Consider the following 24,065-nt stretch of genomic DNA (forward strand, 5'->3'; position numbering starts at 1 on the left):
GGAGGCAGAGGCAGGCGGATTTCTGAGTTCAAGGCCAGCCCGGTCTACAGAGTGAGTTCCAGGACAGCCAGGGCTACACAGAAAAACCCTGTCTCAAAAAACCAAAAAGATACTCTCCCTCAAAAAATAAAATAGAGAGAGCCCTAGAAGACGTTGGCCTCTGGGCTCTACAACATGGGCATGTACACACATGCAAAAGCTATTCTTAAGTATACTGTCCTTCTGAGACACCAGTCAGGAATATTTCTACAATCCCAGTGCCAGTCCCAATGGAGACAGGACCTTGAGAAAGAGCAGGTGTCCAGACCACCAGGCCAGAGTCCCTGTCTCCAGGCACTTAGCACAGTCTTCCCAAATGCACTCAGCCTGGCCAGCCACAATGAGCCTGCGACCCCACGTAACCACCAACAGAGCCAAGGGTGCTTTAAAATTAATTTTATTTCTCTTTATATATTTGATTTTAATCTTTAAAAAAAAGGTTCGTTTGACATTGTCTTCAAGAGTCTCGCGCTGGCTGTTAAGTGCACGCATGGGTTTGTGTTCACAGTACTGTCCGTGACCACGGACGGTTGGTGCTTATTGCTACAAACACTGAGTGTCCATGTCTGGGTGGGCATGGGTGTGTAGGACAGTAGAGGAAAGCCTGGGGTCTGTCAGCAACATGAGGCAATAGGCTGAGGGGACCAGCACAGAAAAGCTTCGTGTTCAGACACAGACAGCCTCTCTGGGGTTCTCCCTAGCCCTGTCTTCTGCCAGGCAGGAGGGTAGAGAGAGGAGAGAGGAGCCGAGGAAGCCAGGTGGGCAAAGCCAGGCATGCAGTGGGAAGGAGCTCAGAAATGTAGGTTTGGGGGTCCCCATGTCCAGAGCAGTTCAGGCCACCCCTACTGTGATTCCTAACCCCTAGTCCCACAAAACCCTTAGAGATCACCTAGCCCAGGACAAGGACATGCCTCCCAACCCTCACCAGGGCCTGTCTCTTCTTCAGGGCAAGGACATCCTGAACACAGAGAAGGCCTTTCCAGTCGACAGCCAGCCCTGATCTAGTGTGGGTCTGGGACCTCATGGTTCTCCCAGCTAAGGCGACACCCTCCACATAGAGAAAGGGACGGCTCCAGGGAGGTCCAGCCCTGACTAGTGGCTCTCCAGCAACTGTGCCGGGGGCATGCTCCGTTCAGTGTACTCCAGGTGACTGCAGCCCCCAGGCCCTAGTGGCTGAGAATGACCAGACATTAAGTACTCAAGCGTCTCAAGTGTAGGAACAGAGCTGAGATCTAACTGTACCCTCCCATGCTGTCTCCAAGGCTCCCCCACAAATGGCTCAGCAGCAGCAAAAACATTCTTTTTCTTGTGATAACAGTTTTCTGTGCTTATTATTGGTTCGAATCCAGTGATGCAGCTGTTAGCGCACTTAAAGGAGTGTCCCTCAAGCAGTTCAAAGCAGACATTTCTAGAAACCTTGGCATCACTCAAGGCCGAGTTCTAGGGCTCCAGCAGGTAGACCCTAAGACTGCCTACCATGTGTCAATTTTACAATGGCCTGATACCTCCCAAGTAAAACAGCTGTGCTCCCCAGACCTCCACCCCCTCCCCAGGAGCACCTATAATGGGGAGGAGAGGGGCCCAAGCACCCTCCAGCTGGTGCTTAAAGTCTATCTGCAGCCCACCCCAGAGAGTCTGGGAGCTGCTTCCCCTGAGAATGAGCTAGAAGCCCTGTCATGGCTTCTTTACAGTGTGCTAGTGAATGGGCATCCCTGGGTGCTGGAACCCCAGATTCAAGTGTGACAGTGCTGGCCAGGAGGAAAGGGCACGCCTTCTTTCCCTTAAGACAGCTGGGACTGTCCAGATTCAGTGACAATGCCCCAACCCTGCCAGGCATTTGGGACCAAGGTAAATGAAAGAAAAAGCCACATTCCTAAGGGTGGGTTCTAGAGATAGTGAAGGTAAAAAAGTTACCTAGCCCCAACCCAACACTTCGGGAACTCCCCGTTCCTTCTAGAATACCTCCACCAGGCAAGTTAAGGCTACTGAGGAGAGAGGAGGGGTCTAGGATCTATGCCCTGCCCAGCTCACACCCCTGCTGGGTACTGGGGAGGGGTTCTACTGGGGTGGGGTAGGAGCTCTAGGCAGAGTCTGTGGCTTTGATTCCACCCAAACAACAGAATAAAACAGCTGGTTTTAGACCTGAGGTCCCACTCTTGCCTCTCACCTAGACACTCAGGAAGAAGGGCAGGGCTCAGGTGGGCCTCCCCTCTTTCCAGCTCTGACAGAAGAGGGCAAGTCCTGTGGGGCAGAGATCCGGGACCTTTCGTTCCTTTCTCTCCTTTAAATTCAGCTTAAGGCAAAAGTTTGGCAAAGCAAGTCTACATAAGGCCGCATGGCAGCAGAGGGAGGCAGGAAGGGCAGGCTGGGTCCCCTGACAATCAGACTCCTTCCCTGCCCCTGAATCCACAAAGAGGAAGGGGGGGAAAAAAAAGCGTGTTTCAGAGAATCGGCTGCAATGAACACTGAGGTTGTGAAGGGAGCAGAGGAGCCCTGGGGTTGGGGTGGGCACCTGGAGTCCTACTGGCCCCCCTCCCTGCAGGGAAGCACGTGGAAGAGCCAGAAGGCCGGCGGGTCTTAGCACAGTGAGATCCGCCTGGGGAGAAGGTAGAATGGTTGTATTTTTCTGAATGACCGGACAGGATTCTGGGTTTCCTTCTGAGCAGTAATATTGTTCCGTTGAGTCTCACCTCGCAGCAGCCTGGCTGTTACCGGTGCTTGGGCGGGATCACCACCAGCGGTTGCCCGTACTTGGGCCTCCACATGAGGACCTGAGCGTCGTTGGCATTGGGCTTGACCAGGGCGCTGGGCGGGATGGGCTCATTCTTGCTTAGGATTTTAGGCTGGTCCTGGGCGATGGGCTCCCGCAGCCTGGCGCGCTGGCCCAGGGGCCGGTTGGGGTTCACCTCGATGCTGAGCTGCATGCGCCAGTGCAGGGTCTGCAGGATGATCATATCATTAGTGGAGGTGTTGGTGGCCACCAGCCACGTGGTGAAGCTCTGGTCCCGGTAGATGTTGGTCAGTTTGGCCACGTTGCTTTCGCTGACAGGCACCGCCCACGTGACGCTGGGGTAAAAGTTATCGTTCATGCTGATGATGAACTTGGAGTCTCTCTTGGTGGGCCCCACAATTGTGCAGGTCTCCGTGGTATTGCCGTACCAGGGATAGTTCACCCCATCAGAGTCACTGATGGCCTTGATCTTTCCCTCCTGAAGATCGGGGAGCTCCCAGCTAGACCTAGGGGGCAAAGAAGGCCAGGTGAGGTGCCCAGTAACCAGGAAGGCATTTCTGCATTCTTATGATGGGTCAGGTACTGTCCTGCACCCTGGGGACAGGAGGTACTCAACCCCCTTTGTTCATGGGGCTGACGTGAGACAGAGCAGACAATAAATGGGACATCCAATGCCAGGTAGATGAGTCCAGTCACCGCCCAAGTGTTGGGCTGGAGAGATGGCTCAGTAGTTCACCTACTGCTCACTTACTAACACCTTAAACTCCAACTCCAGGAGATCTGGGGCTCTTTTCTGGCCTATGTGGGTACCTGCACACACACACACACACACACACACACACACACACACACACACACAGGTTAAAAATATTTTGGAAGGCTGGAGAGATGGCTCAGCAGTTAAGAGCATTGCTGATCTTCCAGAGGTCCTGAGTTCAAGTCCCAGCAACCACATGATGGCTCACAACCATCTGTAGTTGTAGTCCCATGGGTTCTGATTCCCTCTTCTTGTGTGTAGATATACACGCAGGCAAATATATAATTTTAAAAGTATGTTTATATTATACTTTTTAGAAGTCTCAGACTATTCTCAGAGTACCTTCCCAGGCCAGACCACCCCTGAAGGCCAGCATCCTCCATGAGAGACACGGTCATTAAATGATTAGATGTCAGTTGGGAATTGGAGAAGCCCAACTTTTGACAGGGACTTGTCAGTGAGTCTACAGTGATGACAAACACTGGCAAAGCTGGGCCTTCACAAACACCGGTGAGGGTGAGATAACCATAGGAAGCCACACGGTTCTATGATCTTAGTCAGGGTGGAGGCCAGGGCCTCTTAGAGGCTAGGGGGTCTACTGGACACACAGCCTTGGAATACAGCCTAGGGTGGAAGTGCAGCCCAGAAGAACTTCTTCCTGCCATATCTGTCCCTCCTGGGACATGAGTGTGTCAGGTAGAAGGGACACACTCTACCTGCTGGGCCCATGGTGGGTGTCTAGCTTGGACATGGGATCCCCACAGGCCTTAGTCCCGGCTCCCTCAGTGGCATGAGAAGCCAGGCAAGACCCTCCCCACACTGGGAGCCTCAGAACTATCACACTTGTCCCAGGTGGACCGCAGGAGCTGCACAGGAACTTGCCAATCCAAGGTACATGCACAGCAAAGGTCTACTGCAGAGACTGCCAGGGTTGGTACAGAAAACTCATAAGATCCACCAGCCTGCATAGGTTACTATGGGGACACAGAGACACACCCTGCAGTTCCCAGGCACCTATGACTATTGGAAAACCCTCTCCCGGCTTCAGGGTCCCTCAGATGACAGATCCAAGGACTATCGCCCAGAAGAATCCCAGGTGGAACGAGGGCCAGCAGGGAATGAGGCAGCACCTGCTCAGACGTGGCCAAGGAGTGGGGTCTACTGCCCGTGAGCCCGACTGACCCACCCAATTTCTGGTCAGGCCTAATAACACACCACTAAGGCTCACACCTCTGCTCGCCTGGAGCCCACACTCCTTTTAAAAGAGCATTCCTAGCCAGGCATCTGTTTGTAATCCCAGCCCCTGGAAGACGGAAGCAGGCAGATACGAAGTTCAAAGGCATCCTCAGATACGTGGAAAGTTCAAGGCTAGTCTAGGCTCCATGAGGCTTCTCTCAAAAATAACAAAAGTGTTTTTCTGTTCGCGGTGTGAATAACTAAGGGAGAGAGCCGCTGAGCTGAGTCAGGCGACCGGGTGGATATGGAAAACACAGTTCCTATGCACAATGAAGGACCCTTAAAAGGAAAGAAAATTCTGCAGCACACTGCAGCTTGGAGGAGCCCAGAGGCACTGTGCTAACTGAAAGAAGCTACCACAAAAGGTAATCACTGAGGGACTTACCCGTGGTGCCCAGAGCACCTGAGTTCCTAGACAGAAAGTCAGAAAGTGGAGGCCGGGCCACGGGCAGGAAAGGAGGATGCTGATTAGTGGGTGGAGTTTCAGTTGGCAGAGTCAAAGCCTTCCGGAGGGGGATGGTGTGGTGCTTTTGAGGGTACCTAACTCCACTGGAGTGTGCACTGCAATCATGTGGCGCTCAGTCTGACTGCTGGAGTGTCAGCAGCACGGGGGCCATAGGTGAACAGGCAGGAGCAGGATTTCTGATCAAATTCTGGTGTTTATGTGGTGTGTGTACATGTTTGTGTGGGGCAGCACATGTGTGCGGGTCCATGTACATGCACACCTGTGAGAGACTCAGATCCTCTCCATGTCAGTGTGGCTGGCTTTGGGAATTCCCTGTCTCTGTCTCCCTCACACCCAGCCAGCTTTGACTTGGACCCTAGGGATCTAAACTCTGGTACCCATTCCTAGCATGGGCGCAAGCATGTGACAAGCTGAGCCCCGTCCCCAGGCTCCAGATTCTGCTAAATTTCCTGCTCCTCCCATTGCTAAGTTCACAAAGTCATGTGTGACAGTCTAAGAACTGAGCAAGTCTGGCCACATGAGCCTGTCTCTCCACTTCAAGCCATCCCTTGGGCCAGCTCCACAGCAGTGGGTCAGCACCTCAGAATGGGGTTCCTGATTCCCCAGCAGGATTCAGACCAGAGAGGACCCTCAGCCCTGCCTTGAAGCTGCTTCTGTCTTCCTCCACTGGGTTCTGGCCCTTGCTTCAGTGCTGTCCTCTCTTTGGAAGTCTTTTTAGTTCCCTGTTTCTTTGCTTTGCTGTGCTGAGAAGGGGAACCGAGAGCCCTAGACAAAGCTACACAGTGCTCTAACCACTGAACCACACACCCGTAGCCTGGAAAAAAGAATTATCCCTTTTGGCATGCGGGTTGTGGCGGGGAGGATGTTAGAAGATCTCATTCTGGGCTGGAGAGTGGTTAAGAGCACTGACTGCTCTACTAGAGGTTCTGAGTTCAATTCCCAGCAACCACATGGTGGCTCACAACCATCTGTAATGGGATCCGATGCCCTCTTCTGGTGTGTCTGAGGACAGCTACAGTGTACTCATAAACATAAAATAAATCTTTAAAAAGAAAAATATCACTCTATCCTAATCACCCCAGTAGCCCAGGCTGGCCTTAAACCTGAGGGAGATCCTCTTGCCTCAGGCTCCATCATGAGCTACCACGCCCAGTAAAAAGGCATTTGAGAACAAGAGCTGGCCAGATGGCTCAATGGTTAAAGCCACTTACCACAAAACCAAAAGCAGAGTTGCATCCCTGAGACCCACATAGAAAAAGGAGAGAAGCTATTTCTAAAAATTGACCTCTGACCTCCACAAGCTCATAGGGGCACATGTGCCCCGCCCCTCCAAAAGTATGTAAATGTAAAAGGCAGAGAACAGACTTGCAAAATAAAAAAACAAAAACAAAAGCAAAAAACAAAACCACTGCCCCTTTGAACTTCTAAATCAAATCACTGCAGGCCCAGGGTACTTAGTGAGGGTACTTAGTACTAGTGTTACCTTGCTCTGTGACCCTGCCCCTGAACAACCAAGCCCTGCCAGTCACAGACAGGTGACCTTCTTCATGAGCCGGTGGCCAGCAGTCTCATGAGAGATGTCACTCAGAAGCAAAGCACAGCCCGCCGCCTCGTCTTGCTGCGGACCCTCAAGGGAGCCTGCGGGTTTCTAGCTGCAGATGGGAAGGGCGGGGCGGGGGTGTTGGTCAGGGACATAGTGTGGAAAACGCTGGAAACTGAGGCACAGACATTAGCCGTCTGACAGTCACACGTACTCTGCACCTCTCTCATCAGCATCCATGCCAATCGCATCCACGCCCACGCCAGGCTTTCCTCCAGAGACAATGTACCAATACACACCACTGCCACAGCTGTAGTAACAACTGGGGAGGGCTTAGAAACAAGGGCCTCAGGATGCCCAGCCTGGTGGCCCACGTCTTTAAGCCCAGCACTTGGGAGGCAGGGGCAGGTGGATCTCTGTGAGTTCGAAGCCAGCAAGTTGCAGGATGGCCATGGTTATAGAGAGAAAGTCTGTCTCAAAAAACCATATCCATTAAGCTAGCACTCTTAAGGATCTAGAGGTCAAAAGGCAGGCCACAGAATAAAACAAGAGAGACAGGGCCTCATATACACACCAAGATGGCTTTAAACTTTCTATAAAGATGAAGCTGGCTTTGAACTTTTTTTTTTTGTTTTGTTTTGTTTTGTTTTGTCTTGTACTGCAATTGGTTTTTCCAGACAGGGTTTCTCAGCATAGCCCTGGCTGTGCTGGAACTTGCTCTGTAGACCAGGCTGGCCTCTCAGACTCGGAGCTGTGCCTAAGTACTGCATTAAAGGCCTTTCATACTGTACACATTCACAAGTGACAAGATCAGCACCACAAGGGTGCACTTTGCTCTAGAAAGGCCAACTCACATCTCAGCCTCCTTGACCTGTGTGGGATGAGACACTACAGCCAGAAGTCCGGGCTCTCAGGAAGGTGGAGGCAAAAGGACCAAGAGCTCAAGGCCAGAAAGCCTGAGGCTGCCTGGACTCAATGAAACCCTCTAACAAAGCAAACAAACCAAAATAAAACCCAAACCACCCAGATCTTGAGACCTCGTGAAGAACGAAAACACAGGGATATTTCAACACGGAGAACTTGGATGTGGTCACAGCTACGGGACCTTCTCAGCCACAGCTGTGCAGATGTACACAAGTCACCTGCTTCCCGGGCCACCTGCCATATTTCTGTCCTTGTCCTCTGGAGTGTGAGATGTCAGAGTAGCAGGCAAGCCCAGACTTGAACCTGGACTCAGCATCACATCTGAGATGGTGTCCCTAGATCCTCTTGACATCCCTAATCCTGCCATGAAGTAGTCGCCTGACGTAGTCACCAGCTCACCATGTCTGCAGAGGATCTGCCTCAGAGCCAGGAAAGGGAGGACCAGAGCTGTGCCCTGGGCACTCGGTACCACCCCGACTCCAGCTCCCAAGCAGAGAACCTGCTGCCCTGCCTGGTCTCCCAGATTCTAACCCATTCTTCTCAGGATTTTAAAAAAAAACCACGTTTAGTCTCATTACTCTGATCCTGCTAAGCCTGTCACGGCAGGTCAAGGCCAGAAGAGCAAGCACTCACTTGCTCAGTTCCTCTACTTTTCTCAGTTCCCTGCCTAGGCCCTGCCCCTCTCACCCTTCTTGGTGTCCCCCTGCTTCTGCTCTGGTGGGGGAAGGACAGCTGCCGAGCTCTGGCCACAATCCTGGGCAAACCACCCTGGCTCGTTACACAAGCCAGGTGCCTTTGGCCAGTGTTCAGTGTACCATTAGGACGCTGTAACTGTCTCCTGGCACATACTCCAGGGCAATTAAACCACTGTTTGTGGGCAGTCTTTCCCCAGACGAACCACGAGGGCCAAGAGGACAGAGCCACACCTGCCTTGAACCTTCCCATGTATCCACAACTCATCACAATGCTCCACCTAGACTTGGGCTCCATAAAGCTTGTAGCCTGGCTCCCTGGCCCTCAGCAGCAGCATGCTGGGTCACTGACTCCCCAGAGTGGACCCTGCAGAGCTGCAAGTGAATGGGCACTTTTAAGACCCATTGTGACCAAAGCACAAAGCTATCCCTCCCACACTCATGTACACCCAGACACATCTACAAAGGTACACCGGTGTGCATGCAAATTCACACATGTCTGTCTACACGTCACACCTGTACACATGCGGACACATATACACACATGTACAAATGCATGTGCACACAGACATACATGCATATACATCTGTGTGCTTACAAAAAAAATATGTGCACACACGCAGAGGGGCTCTGATCAGCATGTATGACTGAGGGTGAAGGGGGTTCAGAAAGACCTGCAGTAGGGGCTGGAGGTGGTCAAGGGGGGCCAATTCAAGGACTTCAGAATTCAGCAGCCAGAAGTCAGTCCAGTATAGACCCCTTCAGGGTCTTGGGGACACATACACTTAGCCACCTCCATGGCCTTGAACTAAACTAATAGCAATAAACCTTCCCTATTTATCCAGAAGGAAAAAAAAAAGCCCCATCAAGGGTTCTAGACTGTTCTCACATATGCAGATTAGCAGCTGTCAGTGGGGCCTGGCTTTATCCTCAGCACAGACAGCACAGGCAGCCCACACAGCCTACGCAGGCCATTGGGCCCCATTTCTCTCCTGTTCATTCTCAGGGTCCTGAGCTCACTGATCACAATTCCTCTGTGCTGGGTTCTACTGCCAGGGACAAAGGTCGATCCAATCACAGGACCAAGTGCCCCAAGCCCCACGCAGCATAGATTTTTCTTCACTTTGCTCTTGTCTGAGTGTCTCCTCTATTTTCTATTCATTTAAAGTTTTCTTTTAAAATTATTCACTTAAAAAATGCAACTGGAGTGCCCGGCGGTAGTGGCGCACGCCTTTAATCCCAGCACTTGGGAGGCAGAGGCAGGCAATCTCTGAGTTCAAGGCCAGCCTGGTCTACAGAGTGAATTCAAGGACAGCCAGAGCTGCACAAAGAAACCCTATCTCAGAAAGAAAAAAAAAAAAAGCAACTGGGGCCAGACATGGTGGCTCACACCTTTAATCTCTGAACTCAGGAGCCAGAGGCAGGTGGATCTCTATAGCAAGTTCCAGGCTACATAGTAAGACATAGTCGGAAAAGAATACTATTTTTTAAGCAAATAAATAAATCATCTCCAAGACACACTTCTTCAAGGGCAGGCTGGCCACACCAGGGACATAAAGCTCTAGATATGCTTTCTGTATACATTAAATATCTTGCTTTAATGTGAAATTTGGGGACTGCAAGATGGCTCAGTGGGTAAAGGAACTGGTCATTCAGACCCGATGACCCGAGTTCACTATTCAGAACCTACCAAAAGCTGGGAAGGACCAAAGCCACTCCCCAAAAATGTACCCTGACTTCCACACACGTGTGGTGGCATGCACTATGCACCCATGCGCCATGCATACACACCCACCACAATAATAGATTGCATTTTAGCTAATTTAAAATGAAATTTAGCTTCGAGCATACATGATATCACTACCACCTCCCATTACCACCACCCCTCATGATCCATGACATTTTAAGGACCTGTTTGAGGCAGAGACTGAGGCTCTGGGCTCGATCTGCACTTACGGCTGTCCTGCCAACCCGGGTCCTACACTCGCCTAGACAGCTTGGGGAGTTAGAGGTTAGCTCACCTGCTCACCGAATGAACAGCCGAGCGGTCTGATAAAATTTCTCTGGAATGTTATGGCACATGTTCTGGGAAAGTTGTACAATGTTACAGAAAGTGATGCTTTCCATGACCCAGGACTGGGCCCTTCATAGCTTATCACTAGCTCCTGCTTTCAGGCACCCAGCACCTGCTACAGCTCAAGGAATGTCTGCTGTCTCTTCCCACAGGCCAACTTCTGGAGCCTTCCTCCAGCCCACACCTCCTCCAGACTCGAAGCCTGACCTAAGGAGGAGGGACTCAGACCAGTGACTGCTTAATTTTGGCTTCAACGCCCTATACTACTGTTGGAACTGCCAGGCCACTGCCCTCTCAAAGGTTATAGAATAAACTATTCTTCCGTAAAAGTTTTTATTAGTTTCTAGTAATAAAAGATGTTCTCTTTCTTTTAAAAAAAAGACATTAAAAAATTAATAAAGTCAGTGGTTGTGGTGTACCCCTTTAATCCCAGCACTCAGGAGGCAAAGGTGAAGGGATCTCTGAGTTGCAGTCCAGCCTGGTCTATAAAGAGAGTTCCAGGAGGCCAGCCTGGTCTATAAAGAGAGTTCCAGGACACCCAGGGCTACATGGAGAAACCCTGTCTTGGGAAAAAAAAATTAATAAAGTTAAAAACAAGTTATCGCTTCTGCCCTCTGTCCCATGGAGGTTACTTACGCATGACATCACAGTTCAGTAAACATTCTTCCAGACGTTTCTGCATGCACACACAGGATACGTTCCCGTACTTAGCATTCTCTTCATTATAAACCTTCTCTCTGTCAGACTCTGCATGCCTTGTTAGCTTTGTGGTGCTAGGGACGGAACCCTCCCATGCAAGGCAAGACCTCTGTCACTGAGCAGGACCCTGCTCGGCCTCCAATGTGACACTACTGTTCCCATGAAAACCTGGTTGTTTGTAACAGCAGGACTGCACAGTGGGCAGATCTTAATTCTCTTTTCCAATTGCAGGATGCCTGAGTTCTCTACCACTCCCTGCTCCTACCGCAGTCCTGGGAGCAGATCTCACTGAGTGGCACCCCGCACTGCCTTCCTTCTTCATATAGGTGTACTTTACTTGCGCACTGGTTACCTGTGGGGTCTCTAGAAGGCAGGCCCAGACTAGGGTACAGCATTCTGGAAGTCAGACCCTCAAATCGCACACCCTGGACAGGAGTCAGCAACAGCCAGACAGCTTAGGCTCACTGGATAATGGAAGGCAGATAGAGTAGCAGCTGCCTTGACTCCACTCCGGAAACAACAGGCTCTGCAGCTTTCTCCTCCACTCTGGGCCTGATCTGCAGCAGAGGCTGCTGGCATTTCCTAAACATTTTTCCCTGATCCCCCTGGCTGCTGGGTGTCAGTACAACCCCAGGCCACTTGCTCCCAACTCTCCCAAGGTGGATTCAAGCTGGAGTCACCACTTGGTCACAGCTAGCCCAAAGGGAGCTATCCTAGGCTGGGCCGCCCCACCACTTCCCTCCCACCCTGAAGCTAGGAAGCAAGGACTTCCCTCTCCCCTTCACCCCACCCTGGCCACGCCATTGCCCAGGAGATGGGGGAAGCCGCCTTCCGCCCTAAGACAGGAAGTATAGTCTTCAATTGTTCTGTGAGGCCTCAGGCCCTGGCTCTGGGAAGAGGCCAGCAGGGACATTCCTCCTGGGGCCATCCCCCAGATCTCAGGTGCTGAGCAAACACCCTTGGGCAAGTGGCTTTGGGATTTATAGTCTGCATTCCTGTCCTCAAATTAGGGCCTCTGAGGTCCTGGGATGCACCCCAGAGATAGCAGGGAGAAAGACAGCCAGAGTTTCAATGTTTCCACACAAGTCTATCCAAGCCGTGACAGCACATGTGTGGGTCAGGAAAACCCACGAGGCCCCAGGGGCCAAGGCTGCCGTGCTATGAAAAGGTATCCAGAGAGAACACAGGGTGTAACAATATTTGGTCACACAGTATAGAACAATAACCCAATACTGATACCCAGGATGTGTAATCGTGGTATCTGGGGAGATGGAGGAGGTTCCAGAGTGCTTGCTCTGTGCCAAGTACTCTCTACCTTGCTCATCCCACGGAGCCAAGCAAGCAGGGAGGTGGGAGCATCCCCTTTTCACAGATGGGAACTATGAGGTCTGAACTGCTCTCCTCCAGTCCTCTCCACACCATCCTGAACTGCACTGCTCCTGACCTTGGCCTTGGTCTTGAGCCAGGTTCCCGGAGAGCTCCAAAGAAGGGCAAAGAAGGGCAAACTAGAGACAACTTGCACCGTGTCTCCCACACAGTCAAGAAACTGTAACTTGTCACTTAGAAGGCTCTATCCCAGCTGACAGGTGGCAGCTGAGGAATTGCGGGGGACAGCTGAGGAGGCAGGTGTCTCCAACAGTACTGTGGGTTGGACCGACCGCCACATAGAACGCTCTCATGCGGGCACAAGAGAGACGCCATCTTCCAGCACACCCCTGCAGAGGTGGGCTGTGACTGAGGCGGTGGCTTTTGGGATTCAGTGTTCCATCATAAATAATTTCAAGTCCAGAATGCCACCCAACAAAGTCCTCCTTGCTTAGGGATTAATTTCAAGCAAGGATAATGCGGAGGGATATTATGGATTTCAGCTAAGCAGTCAGAATTAATATTTTTAGTATAAGCCCATTTGTAAAGAATACAAGTCCTAATCCAGCCTAGGCCACCTGGCTGTCCCCTCCTCAGGTCACTGATGCCTGGGGCCTAGAGACTCAAACAATCTGGGTTGAGTCTAACAGCCATCTCACATCCCTCCTAGGGGACATTTGTGGTTGTTAAAAGTTGGGGGAGGTAAAACCAAGCATGCTCTCTAATGCCCCGCCCCCAGCTGCCCAGGGCACAGGCAGGGGGAGGAACAAGTCCCCACCACTTGGACTTAAGAAGTTCATACAGGAAGGTGCAGGTTTGGTTTTGTTTTGGGATCCAGGGTCTTGAGGTGAAACCCTGGCTGGCTTACGCACTATGTAGACCAGGCTGGTCTTCAAGTCAGAGAAATCCGCCTGCCTCTGCCTGCAGAGTGCTGGGATTAAAGGTGTGTGCCATCATGCCCAGCCTGGAAGGTTCTTTTAGCAACCCCATCTAAATGTTTCTGTTTGTGGCCAGAAGGGAGCTATGAAGGGCGGAGTCCAGGCTTCCTGCAAAAGCCCAGTGTCTCCATGGGAAGGGAAGGGTACAGACGCCTACAGTGGCTCACAGGGACAGTACTACTGGGCAAGTCTAAGCTGCAGATTGCATTTCCTCCAAAGGATTGGTCACCTGCCCCTGTTCCTTCAACTGGCCCCGACCTGGGACTTCAGAGCCAGGGTACCCTAAAAGAATGAGCAGAATCAGGCACTGACAGAGAGCAAAGAAAATGGCCTGGGCCACTTAGCCATCCCTGCATGATGCTATTTTTAGTTTTAGTTTTAAAAGTGAAGAGTGTAGGACCCAGGCTGGGGAGACAACACATCTTAAGGAGTAGTGGCTGTCTTTTCTAACTCAGTGGTTTCAGGAAAGGGCATCCGCTTCATAAATACCATCGCTTACTTCCGGCTGATAGACTTGAAACTGAAATCACATCAAGGTTGACAGCCACCTGCTTGCAGGACTCACGGGAACTTGGCCTAGTGCTGGCTGTAGAGGCAAAGGTTGCCTGAGTAATTCCCTCAATAGACTATGTGGAAGGAACTTTGATTGGGCCCAGTTTGCAGATGAGTCAACTGAGGCTTATGCAGAGTGACTAAGACACTTGCCTAGGGTCACACCCTGGAGAGAGCCTAAGATACACAAGGTCCCTCTAACGAGGACCCCAGGCAGGTGATAGTGGAGTGAAGTCAGTCTAAGCTTTTGATGCGATGCCCTGGGGGCAGCTCAAAGACCAGGGAAGCCATCAGGTTAACCCTGAAGAAAGCCTGTGTTTCTCAACTGTCTGGATGCTTTGCAAAGCCAGGAAGAGCTGTGAGGAGAATCTGGCTGAAGGCTGCTTGTGAAGGATCTCCCTGAATACCTGAGTCTTGCCACTCATCTTGGGATAGCTGTGTATCCACGGGCTTAAAAGAGGAAGGACTCGAAGGCAGGGGTGGGGCTGCTGGGAGCCCAATGACCCTGTGTGCCCCAATGGTTTTAGGTCATTGGGGTGACAACCTAGTTTTAAGCCTTATCCCACCTTCCTGTTTCCTGCAGAGCTTAAGAGTCACTAAATGGAGAAGGCACATTTGTTGCTTTGTGTGGAGCTACCCTCAGCCCTGTGGACATTCGTTCTTCAAACATAAGCTCCAACTCTCCAGGAGACCCCTCTCCTCCTCACTTGCAAAGCTGAGAAGTGAGGCCACATAAAGTGGACACCAAAGACTGTGAGACAGTATCCCTGAGCCACCACAGGGGTCAAGCCAGGGACTGTGCGTATGTGTGTGTATCCCCCACACTCCAACAACCACCAGGTCTTAGCAGCTGCTTTCACCACTGTCCCCATGAACAGGATTTCCACATGAGGGATGGCCTTCTTTGGGGCCAGAGAACATGCAGATCAAGGGCTCCAGGGTCCCATGGAGATCTCTCTCAATCTATGACCAAACCAGAGATGAAACCAGTGTGTTCCTCTAGCTGCTGCTAGTCAGGGCCCTATTGGAGGGACACTGGATGCTGACCCTTGACCTCTATTGGGAGACAAAGCTGCACACTGGAAAGCAAACTGGGTTTCTGAAGTCCCTTTCAAACACACACTGCCACCAGCCACCCCCACTGACAATGGCAAAGCTTGGCCTTTGCAGCTTTTCTGTGCATCTGAGCTCCTCCCCACACATACACCCCAGACACAAGTTCAGGCCCCACGGCAAAGTCCTGTGCAAAGGAGTCTGGGAGCTGTTTCCGAGGCTTCCAACCACTCCTGTCTGCCTCATGGGTTCAGGGAGGACTGAGCCTGTGGGTAGAGTGGTAACTTCTCTGGTGACCCCAGATGGCCTTAACACTTGCTTTACCAAAGGGGCACAGGTTCCTGTTCTCTCAGCATCTTGCCAAGAAGGACAGAACAACCCTGGGCACCAGGGACAATGGCAGGGCAGGTCTAGCTGAGCTAGGACCCTAATCAACAAGTAAAGGCTCCCTAGAATTGCCTGACCCAAGAAGGCTTGGAGACAGTTCCACCCCTGCCTAAAGACCCTTGTGTCCCAGCAGCCCTGCTCAAGCCTCGTACAGCCTCCAAGCCCCCCTCCCCCCCAACAAGTCCCCAGAAGTACTCACATGCCCTGCTCCCCGTACTGGTTGTAAAACTCCATATGGCTACACGCCTGAATCCAGCCAACGATCCAAGTCTCCTTCTTGGGGATGGGCGGCATGACCACTTGGGCTGAGGCCCGGAAGTGGGGTGTCCGGTAGCGCAGTACTACGCTGGAGGACTCGTCGATGCTGGTGGGGATGGGGTCGATAGAGGCTTTCACATCAATCACGGTAATCCCTTCCCGGAAGACTCTGGCTTTGCCTCCGATGCTCTGAATACAGCCCATGGCACACAGGACCGCTCTAATCTCCAGGGAAGGCCAGCAGTCCCAAAAATAACAGGGCATTGAAAGGATGGAGGTTGCAGGACCCAGTGCAGAGCGCGCAATCTAATCTCAAAACTCAAAAACGAGATCCATAGGCTAGAGACCTTAAGGAGTGGAGGGGGCTTGCATAGCACTACCGGGCCTTGTTATAAATACGAATTCTGTTGCATCTCAAGAGCCCTGGGCTCCGTCTTCTAGCAGTGGGCAAAAGCCACCGATATTCTTTGGATTTAAAAAAAGAAAAGTTTGGAGTTTAATGAATAAGCATGTTGTTCTGACATCCAGCGCTGCGTCCTCACACTTGGGGATGGCAGCTCGGACACTCTCCCTGAAGTCTTCGGAGGAAGCAGACGGGCTCTGGCAGGCACATAAATAAGGAAGGCTCGGTCCCCGCGCGGTCGCGCCACCCTCGCTGCAGAACGCCGACTTCCTGCCCTTCTGCCTTCCGCACCGGCTCCCTGGGACACACGCGCCCGGCCGGCGGGGCCCAATCAATTGCAGCGTGAGCTCCCGTTCAGGGGGCAGAGGTCCGGCGTCCTGTGAGGCCCGCACCCACCCGCGGTTCCAAGAGGTGCGCTCCGGGCTAGGTGCTCGCCGAGTCCACTCCGGCGCCCACTCGCGCCCTCCTCTGCCACTGTCGCTGTCGCCGCCGACTGCCGCGCAGGGCTCCGGGGCTGTGCTCGAGTGTCCGCCGCCGCTTCGCCTCGGCCGCCGAGGACCTGCAGAGAGGTGGAAGGCACAGGGCGTCAAAGTTGAGCCGAACTTTACTGCGGGGGGACTCGAGGGCGCGGCGATGCGTGTGCGCCGGGCGCGGGTTGCGGAGCTGACGGCGCAGCTCTGGGCGGTCTCCCCGGAGGTGGCGCCCCCCTCCGCCCGCCCCGTCAGTGGCGGCCGCACGACTGCGCGCACCAGCGAATAATCGCCTCCCGTGACATCTCCGCTGACACCGGTCCAGCCCGGGGGCGGGGTGAGGGGTCGGCCAGACTGCCACCTCAGTGGGTCACTAGGACCTCCCGGCTCCTGTGCTGCGCTTCAGCACCACGCCACCAACGTGGAACGCCCCTTCTCGCTCTGGTGTCTCGGTCCCCGGGGTCGCGGTGCCATCCCAGGCCGGTCCTTTATGGCGTGCTGCCCTTCGCCGTTAGAGGTGGCTCGACACCAAGAGGGCGTGTTGTCCCTCGCCCCACCCCGTGCCTCGGTTTCCCCTAACCAATCTTGAGCCGCAGCAGAGCCCAGCGCCTCCGGTACGCGCGCCTCCGCCGGAGAACTTTGGCAATCAGGTTCCCACCCCGGGGGCGTCGCGAACTCACCTGCCCTTAGGGCCACTCCAGGTGCCTGGATCACCGCCCTCCGGTCTCCCCTAACCTCTGTCCGCACGTTCTCGGGGCCCCCTCCCCTGGGCAGTGTCCCCTGGCTCTTGTCTACTAGGGTCTGGGGATGGCGTGGGCGCCTCGGATCCCCAAGCCCCTCCTGGCTCCGAGCTGCTGTGGGGATAGCCGGGGGCGGAGGGCTGAGGCTCGGGGCTCTCTCGCCCCCACCCCAAGCGCCTCCTTATTTTATGATCATTATGAGCGTGCTGTCACTGCTCTGCCCCGCCGCCGCGCCGCAGCCGCCTAGCGCTCCCCGCACCGCCTCGCTCTGCTGCAGCATCAGAAAGGCAACCAGGTCAAACTTTACAGAAACTCAGCCCCTGCGCCGGCCTGGCCCCTATGTTCCTCCGCAGCCGCGCGACAACGCGCACCGGCGGACGCAGGACCGGCGCTCTCTCGTGCGCCCGGCTGGTTGCAGGTCCGCAGGCAGCGGCCGGCAGGCGGGCAAGCGCCGCCTCCTCCTCCAGCCCGCCGGGCTCTCCACCCTAGCTCAGCACTCAGCGCACCCTCCCCCCGCCCCCCTAGTTATCCCTCTCTCTTTGCCCCCTCTCTGCAGCTGCAGGGGGAGTTGAGCCTCTTCTTGCATAAACGACATTTCCTTTTTTTCTAACCCTAGGAATTCTGGGTAGTGTAGTTCTGTGTCTTTCTCGGGTCCTGGGGTTGGGGGTGTTCCTATGGCCCTTTGACTTCTGGATGCCAACAACCAGTTCAGAAGACTTGAGGCATTGTCTTGGGAATCCTAGCTGCCGGGTTGGTGGTTGGGTGGAAAGTGTGGAAGTTTTGGGAAGCTCCAAGACTTGGGAAGGTTTGGAGGGTGGGAAAAGTTGGTGTCCCCCAACCCCCAACCCTGTGTTGATCTTTGTATCTTCAGCATGGTCAGAGGGTTGTCAGCAAGTTGGTCCCAAGTGTGTAAGAACTTTATATTCATCAGATATTGAGAAAGCCCCTTAGGTATGTCTCGCAGAGGGAAAAAAAAAATACCCAGAGAGGAAGATTGAAAAGGCCTGACCACCATCCCAGTCTGGCAGGTGTCCCTGCTGAGACCATCTGGGGGTCTCAACTGAGGTTCAAAAGGAATAGGAGAGCCAGAACCTAAGTAGCCTTGGGCCTTAGTTCCACCCCTAACGTTACCTTCTAGATAAAGGACAGTTTGTGACATCAGAAAACCTGCCAGTCACACTAAGGGCACGCCCTACCACAACCCTTAACTCTGACTTTCAGGGCTATATGCAGTAGGCACAGGGAAGATACCTGCGGTCAGTCCCACAGCTGAAGTCGGCTGAGCACCTGGGAGAGCAGAAGCTGGAAGGGGCATTTCTGAAACTTACAGAGCGTCTCTCTGTGAGGAATCCATCTCACACCAGCTCAGCTACAGCAGGAAATAGCCAGTTAAGGGAGCTGCTGTCTCCCCCCGACACACACATTCTCAGCCTGACCATTGTAACTGTCCCATGGTCCTAGCTAGTGGGGCAATATCTTTATCCCAGCCACTTTTCAAGTAACTAGTATACCCAGGTCTGCCTGACTGCAGCAGCATGTGGCCCCCTAAGGGCCTCAGGTAACATTTGCAGGCTTTCCTGGCCTGGGAAGTCACAGTGGCCTCCCCAGGTTCCACACTACATTCTATTCTTCTGGGAACCCCTACAACCTGCAACGCCTCATGTCATTATATAATTACTGTACTACTTCATGTATACAGAAGGAAGCCATTAAATCTAAGGATGCCCAACTCATTTTTCATCATCCCAAAATGCCTGGAACCTATCAGAGCCCAGTGGCCAAGGTGCCTCCGTGATAACTCAGATGCTCTCCAAAAAACAAGACACCAAGTTCTGGGCTGCTCCAGGTACATACGTGTAGCCTTGTATTTCTTAGGGAAAAGCTGCCACGGGCTACACTGCCCAGCTACACAGGTAGGCCCCCAGATGTGTTCTTTTTGGGGGGAGCAGTTCTCCGGAGGCACGCTGGAAATGATCGTACTTTCACAGGCCAGAGCTTGCAATGGTGACAGCGATACAGAACCAATTCACTATGTGATGCAGAACCAAAACACCAACAACATCTTATCATTCACTTTGACTTGTGGAAGTGGACAACAGAAAGCCAGAGACCATGCCAGTGAAATTTGGGTCCCTGTCCCACTCACAGTACACCCTCCAGGCCCACTCCTGCCTGCGAAGACTGATTCCTCAGAACTAAGATGGACTAGCTACTAGTGCAGGTCCACAGGTAAGGATTTGTGCAGGAGAATGCAACTTCCCCTCGCTGGCTCCCCCATTGATCAGCCCCTGGGAAAGACTTCACCTTGACCTGCAGAGGGTTGGCCTAGGGTTAGGAGTTGCCAGGCTCCACCTGAAGTAGCTTCTGCAGGGGCAGCCAGAACAGAGGGTCTGAATGGACTAGGCTCTCTGGTAAAATCATCCAGCCCAGCTCCTGATCTTCCTGCTTGCACACTCTTGGGCCTCACTGGCTCTCCCACCTCCCCACACAGCCCTTGTGCCTGCATGGCATTCTTGTGAGGTTTGTGAGGGTGGGACACAAACCTATATCAGCTTCAGCATATGTGGAGGGTCAGGATGTGTCCATGAGAGTGTAAGATGCCGCTGTCTATGGAGCAGAGAAGAGGGAAATCTGTTAGAGAAATGTTCTACACCAATGGACTCACACTGTCCCCTTTCCCTCTCCTTTGCCATACCCAGGTCACGATTGTACAGCCCTGGTACACGGACTCAAGAGATCATGAATACCCAATGCCGTACAAGTCAGAGACAGAAATAGCATGCAGCCCTGAACAAGGCATCAGAAGCCCATGACCTGGTCCTAGCACAGCATCTCCCTATGAGTAGACTATGAGGTGGGGCTTCTGCACACATTATTTCATAGCCTTGGCAATAGTCCCTAAACTAGGCCTTGTCATCTCACTACACAGATGACACAGGAGCCTGGTGTGGGGGCTTGTGGGTAAAAGGGTGGCAGTTGAACCCAGAGTGACTGGATGGAGTGGGTCCCCTCACCAGCAGTCCGTGGAGGTGTAGGGACCTCGTGTTCAGTGGCAACCACAGGTAATCACAAGGCTCACTAAGTATCGTAAACAAACATGCATTCAGAGCTACAGCAGATTTGCCAAGAGCTTACTACCTCCAAAGGTAAGGTCCTCATGTGTCCAGGAAGGCATTTTTAGAGAGAAGTCCTCAAACTATGGAAGGAAATAAGAACTGGGATTCTGTTGCCCTGGGAAGCAGAGTTCTTGCCCTAACTGTTTAGAACCAGACAGAAAGCCAATGGGGAGGTTTGGAATGGCCACGAAGGGCAGGTGGGTGGAGCCAAAATCCCTGGCTAGTCAGATGGAGGAGTTTGCAGCAAAAGGAAAGCACAGATCTAGGCAAGGCTGGATGGGCCCAAAGGTAGACAGGCTAGACTTGGCTGGGACCACAGAGAAGTCATTCAGAGAAGGCTCTGCTACTAGACCCCAAGACCCCTGGCCCCAGCTCAGTGATAACATGGCTCTCCACTGAGGGACAGTGGCCAGGCATAGGGGACAGCAGGGAGGCAGAGACAAGTGCATAAAAACCCACTGTCGGATCTGGCTGTGAACCTAGTACACTCTCTTGGCCAAATACTCCAAACCACGTTCTCCCAGGGCAGCACTGGCTTGGGACCTCCCCACCCACCTCTCCATCATCCTTTGCCACTGATCACTGACTACTTTGGCTGGACACTCGATCCGTCTCAGACAGCAGGACTTACATCCCCATGGGGCAGAAGGATGAAAGACAGCTCCAGGAACGAGGAACGAAGGCATGAATTAGCATAAATAATGAATAGGCATGAATTGATGCTCACAGTGGTTACAAGAATCGATCTCATCAATCAGGAAGTGGACGGGTCAGTTGTCTTGATGTGCAGTTCAATATTGAGCTGGGAGTGGAGTGGAAGATACATACTCTAAGGCTTGGGGTTGTGTGAGTGACAGTGTATGACAATGTAAGAACAGTGTGTCTGGGTTTGTTCTGATTGTGTGGCCCTGTGTCTGTGGACTACTGTTGTGTGCATGCACCCATGTGAGCTGCTGTGGGTGTATGTGAGCACAGTTGTGGGTGTGGCTGTGATGGAGGAGAGTGCGCGTGGGTTTGCGTGGGGTGTGTCCTGTGTAACTGTGGGGCTGGCTGGTGGGCGGAGGCTGAGCAGAGGTCACTGCTGGCCTGGTGCCAGGTGTGCCCCGCATTCGTGCGCCCCACGCGCTGGGTCTGTAATGCTAGAGCTTTCTGGCAGCTGATGCCTCTCAGTGCGCACGGTCTCTCCGGGCCCTGGGATCGGGCCTCCAGCGCCCGGCTGACGCCACCCTGTGTGTGCGGAGCCGGCTAAAGAACCCGCTTTGGCCCCAGCCCATTGTGAGCGGTGCCTATGGTGCGTAGCCTCTGGGGGAAGACAGAGGGGGACAACAGCAGGCTGGGCGCGGCCTCGGATCCGGTGCGGCACTGAGAGTTCTCCAAGGTGCTAAAATAAACCGAGCGAAGGATCAGATTTCCCGACCAAAATAACCCAGCAGCAGCCTTAGAAATGTGAACCGGGAAAGTGATCCCTGGCGCGCGCCAGTGATGGAGGCGGTGATGAAAGCTGCTTCCCGTGGTGCTGGGGGCGGACAGGGGTGCTACTGGCCAGGGAGCGGTTGCCCTTCCAGACTCTAGACCACCCCCCTTTCTCTTCTGCCTTCATTACTTCGAGAGCAGCCTCCTGATGGTCTTTGGGCTGTGATGGCCAGGTGTGCAATTTCTTAGAGCCAGGCTCAGAACTCAAGTCTTTCATTCAGTGCTCCCTGGATGCCTAGTGTGTGCCAGAGCCTGCCTGGCGCGTGTGAACAGGCAACAACAGCGGCACCCAGGGACTGCCACTTTGCTAGGAGAACATTAAGGAATAAGTAGTACACAGAGTGTTAGGAATCGTCACAGATTTTAATAAACAAACAAAAATCCTGAAGAATATCAGAAGACAGGGAAAGATTTGAATCCCAGAGCACCCTACTGGCTGGCTCACTTAGGGACCTGGGTTGTGAGTTCCTTTGCTTCTGAGCTTTAATTTTTCTCCTTGATGTGACTGGGTCAGAGTGCATGTCTGTTTAGGCCTGGATGGCTGGGGCAGGTGAAATACCCAAGGCCAGAGTCATACAAATAAGTATTCAGAACATGCTTACGGTAACTGTGCTTGTGAATATCAGCATTGGGTTTATTCCAAACATTCAAGACAGCAAACTGTTGCAGCTGCCAGAAACTCCTGCTCTTGAAAGAGGAGTAGTGTGATCACACGGTCAAGGACTGTGCTGTACAACAGTCTCCTCCAAGATTAAGACATTCCATCACAAGGAAGTCCCTTAAGCAGGCAGGTAACAACTCAACATAACTTCAGGAAGTCCCTGAAACAGACCAGATTCAGTAGGCCCCTCCCTGCCAGAGTAAGCGATAAAGCTGCAAAGGGCCTCAGACAAGCAAAGCTGCAAAGAAGACTCTGAGACCAGACCAGCTACCTGGAAGAGATTTAGATCGACTGAGTCACTTGGAAAGAACTCTCTCCACCCTGTTGAATTGCCTGCAGGCACCCCAGGTTCCCATCTTTGTGATATTTCTTATTCATATTCCTGTCGATAACCTCAATAAAACTCACAGCTCACTAAGTTGGTTTGGTAATATCTGTACTTTGGTCTGCTGTGGGTTCCCTGTCTGGGGCGGTAGTTGTACGTGTTGTACCTCCCCAGGAAAAGCTTCGTTATGCAACACCCAAGGCCTGGATCAGAACCTTAGTACCTGGGTCAAACACACTTAGCTCCCATCCCAGGTCTCCACAGTCCCTAGTGCATGAAGCAAAGCTTGGGGACATGCCAGGGAGGCGATGCCTCAGGGGAGCCAGGCCATCTGTGGGGATAGGGCTGTGGCTATATTTCCTTTGTACTCTCTGTGGATCCTTGCACAAAGTAGGACTCAAATGTGACATGTGAGACCACATAAGCAGGAGACCCAGATGCTATAGGGCACATGTAGAGAGAAACACCTCTCTTGAGCCAAGAGTGTGTGAGACCAGAGGCTTAAGTCTTAGCTCTGGCCCTGAGAAGCATGCTCACAGACATACCCCTGCATTCCAGAACAGACTATAAACAAATGTAAGCAAAACAGGATATTGGGGTGGCATCCCTGCCGGGTTATGTGGGCTAGGCTGGGTTGTTGCTTTGTGGTTTTGAATACAGTAGCTGCTAAATAAAAGCAAGAATGATGGAAGCATGCTTGTGTAAGGGATGACTCTATGTGGCAAAATGTCAGACACTTATTGAAAGATAATCAGGGCCTGGAGAGAGGCCTCAGTGGTTAGAGCACTTGCTGTGCTTTCAGAGGATTCAGGTTCAACTTCCAGTACCCGCCACCGGTGGTGGTGGCGCACGCCTTTAATCCCAGCACTTGGGAGGCAGAGTGAGTTCTAGGACAGCCAGGGCTACACAGAGAAACCCTGTCTCAAAACAACAACAACAACAACAACAACAAAAAAAAAAAAAAAAAAAAAAAAAAAAAAAAAAAAAAAAAAGAAAAGAAAAAAGAAAGAAAGAAAGAAAAGAAAAAGAAAGAAATGCTACAATAATTGGAAATTAGAAAGGATCTCTCTTTAAGATGATACCAGTGTTAGCGTGTTAGTTTTCAAATGATAGAATTATAATTGTCATCTTTTTTGTTTGTTTGTTTGTTTTTGTTTTGTTTTGTT

The 24,065-nt window shown here is 52.5% G+C and overlaps 1 protein-coding gene and 1 long non-coding RNA gene across 3 annotated transcripts; one reads left to right on the forward strand and one right to left on the reverse strand.

The window, feature by feature from the left end:
• Nucleotides 1-420: 420 nt before the first annotated feature.
• Nucleotides 421-17,030, reverse strand: Fam78a (family with sequence similarity 78 member A). Its single transcript, XM_034496929.3, has 2 exons — nt 15,653-17,030; nt 421-3,276 (listed from the first exon to the last, which is right to left on the reverse strand). The coding sequence occupies exons 1-2, from the start codon at nt 15,973-15,975 to the stop codon at nt 2,748-2,750; spliced, it is 852 nt and encodes a 283-aa protein (XP_034352820.1). The 5' UTR covers nt 15,976-17,030; the 3' UTR covers nt 421-2,747.
• A 28-nt stretch (nt 17,031-17,058) lies between these two features.
• Nucleotides 17,059-22,976, forward strand: LOC143441266 (uncharacterized). Of its 2 annotated transcripts, XR_013108510.1 has the most exons (4): nt 17,059-17,198; nt 19,313-19,553; nt 20,024-20,178; nt 20,965-22,976. It is a non-coding gene; the product is annotated as an uncharacterized LOC143441266 (long non-coding RNA). The 2 variants fall into 2 exon arrangements; XR_013108509.1 differs by having other exon boundaries at nt 20,024-22,976.
• Nucleotides 22,977-24,065: the final 1,089 nt, after the last annotated feature.

Source organism: Arvicanthis niloticus, chromosome 2 (genome assembly GCF_011762505.2).
Source record: "Arvicanthis niloticus isolate mArvNil1 chromosome 2, mArvNil1.pat.X, whole genome shotgun sequence".
Lineage (NCBI taxonomy): Eukaryota > Metazoa > Chordata > Mammalia > Rodentia > Muridae > Arvicanthis > Arvicanthis niloticus.

Bases quoted from the DNA above. Each gene is read 5' to 3' on its own strand.
- Fam78a (XM_034496929.3), bottom strand. From the start codon at position 15,975: ATGCCCTGTTATTTTTGGGACTGCTGGCCTTCCCTGGAGATTAGAGCG. The intron at 3,277-15,652 runs GTGAGTACTTCT...TTTGCCCCCTAG, and splicing joins CAGTACGGGGAGCAGGGCAT to GTCTAGCTGGGAGCTCCCCG.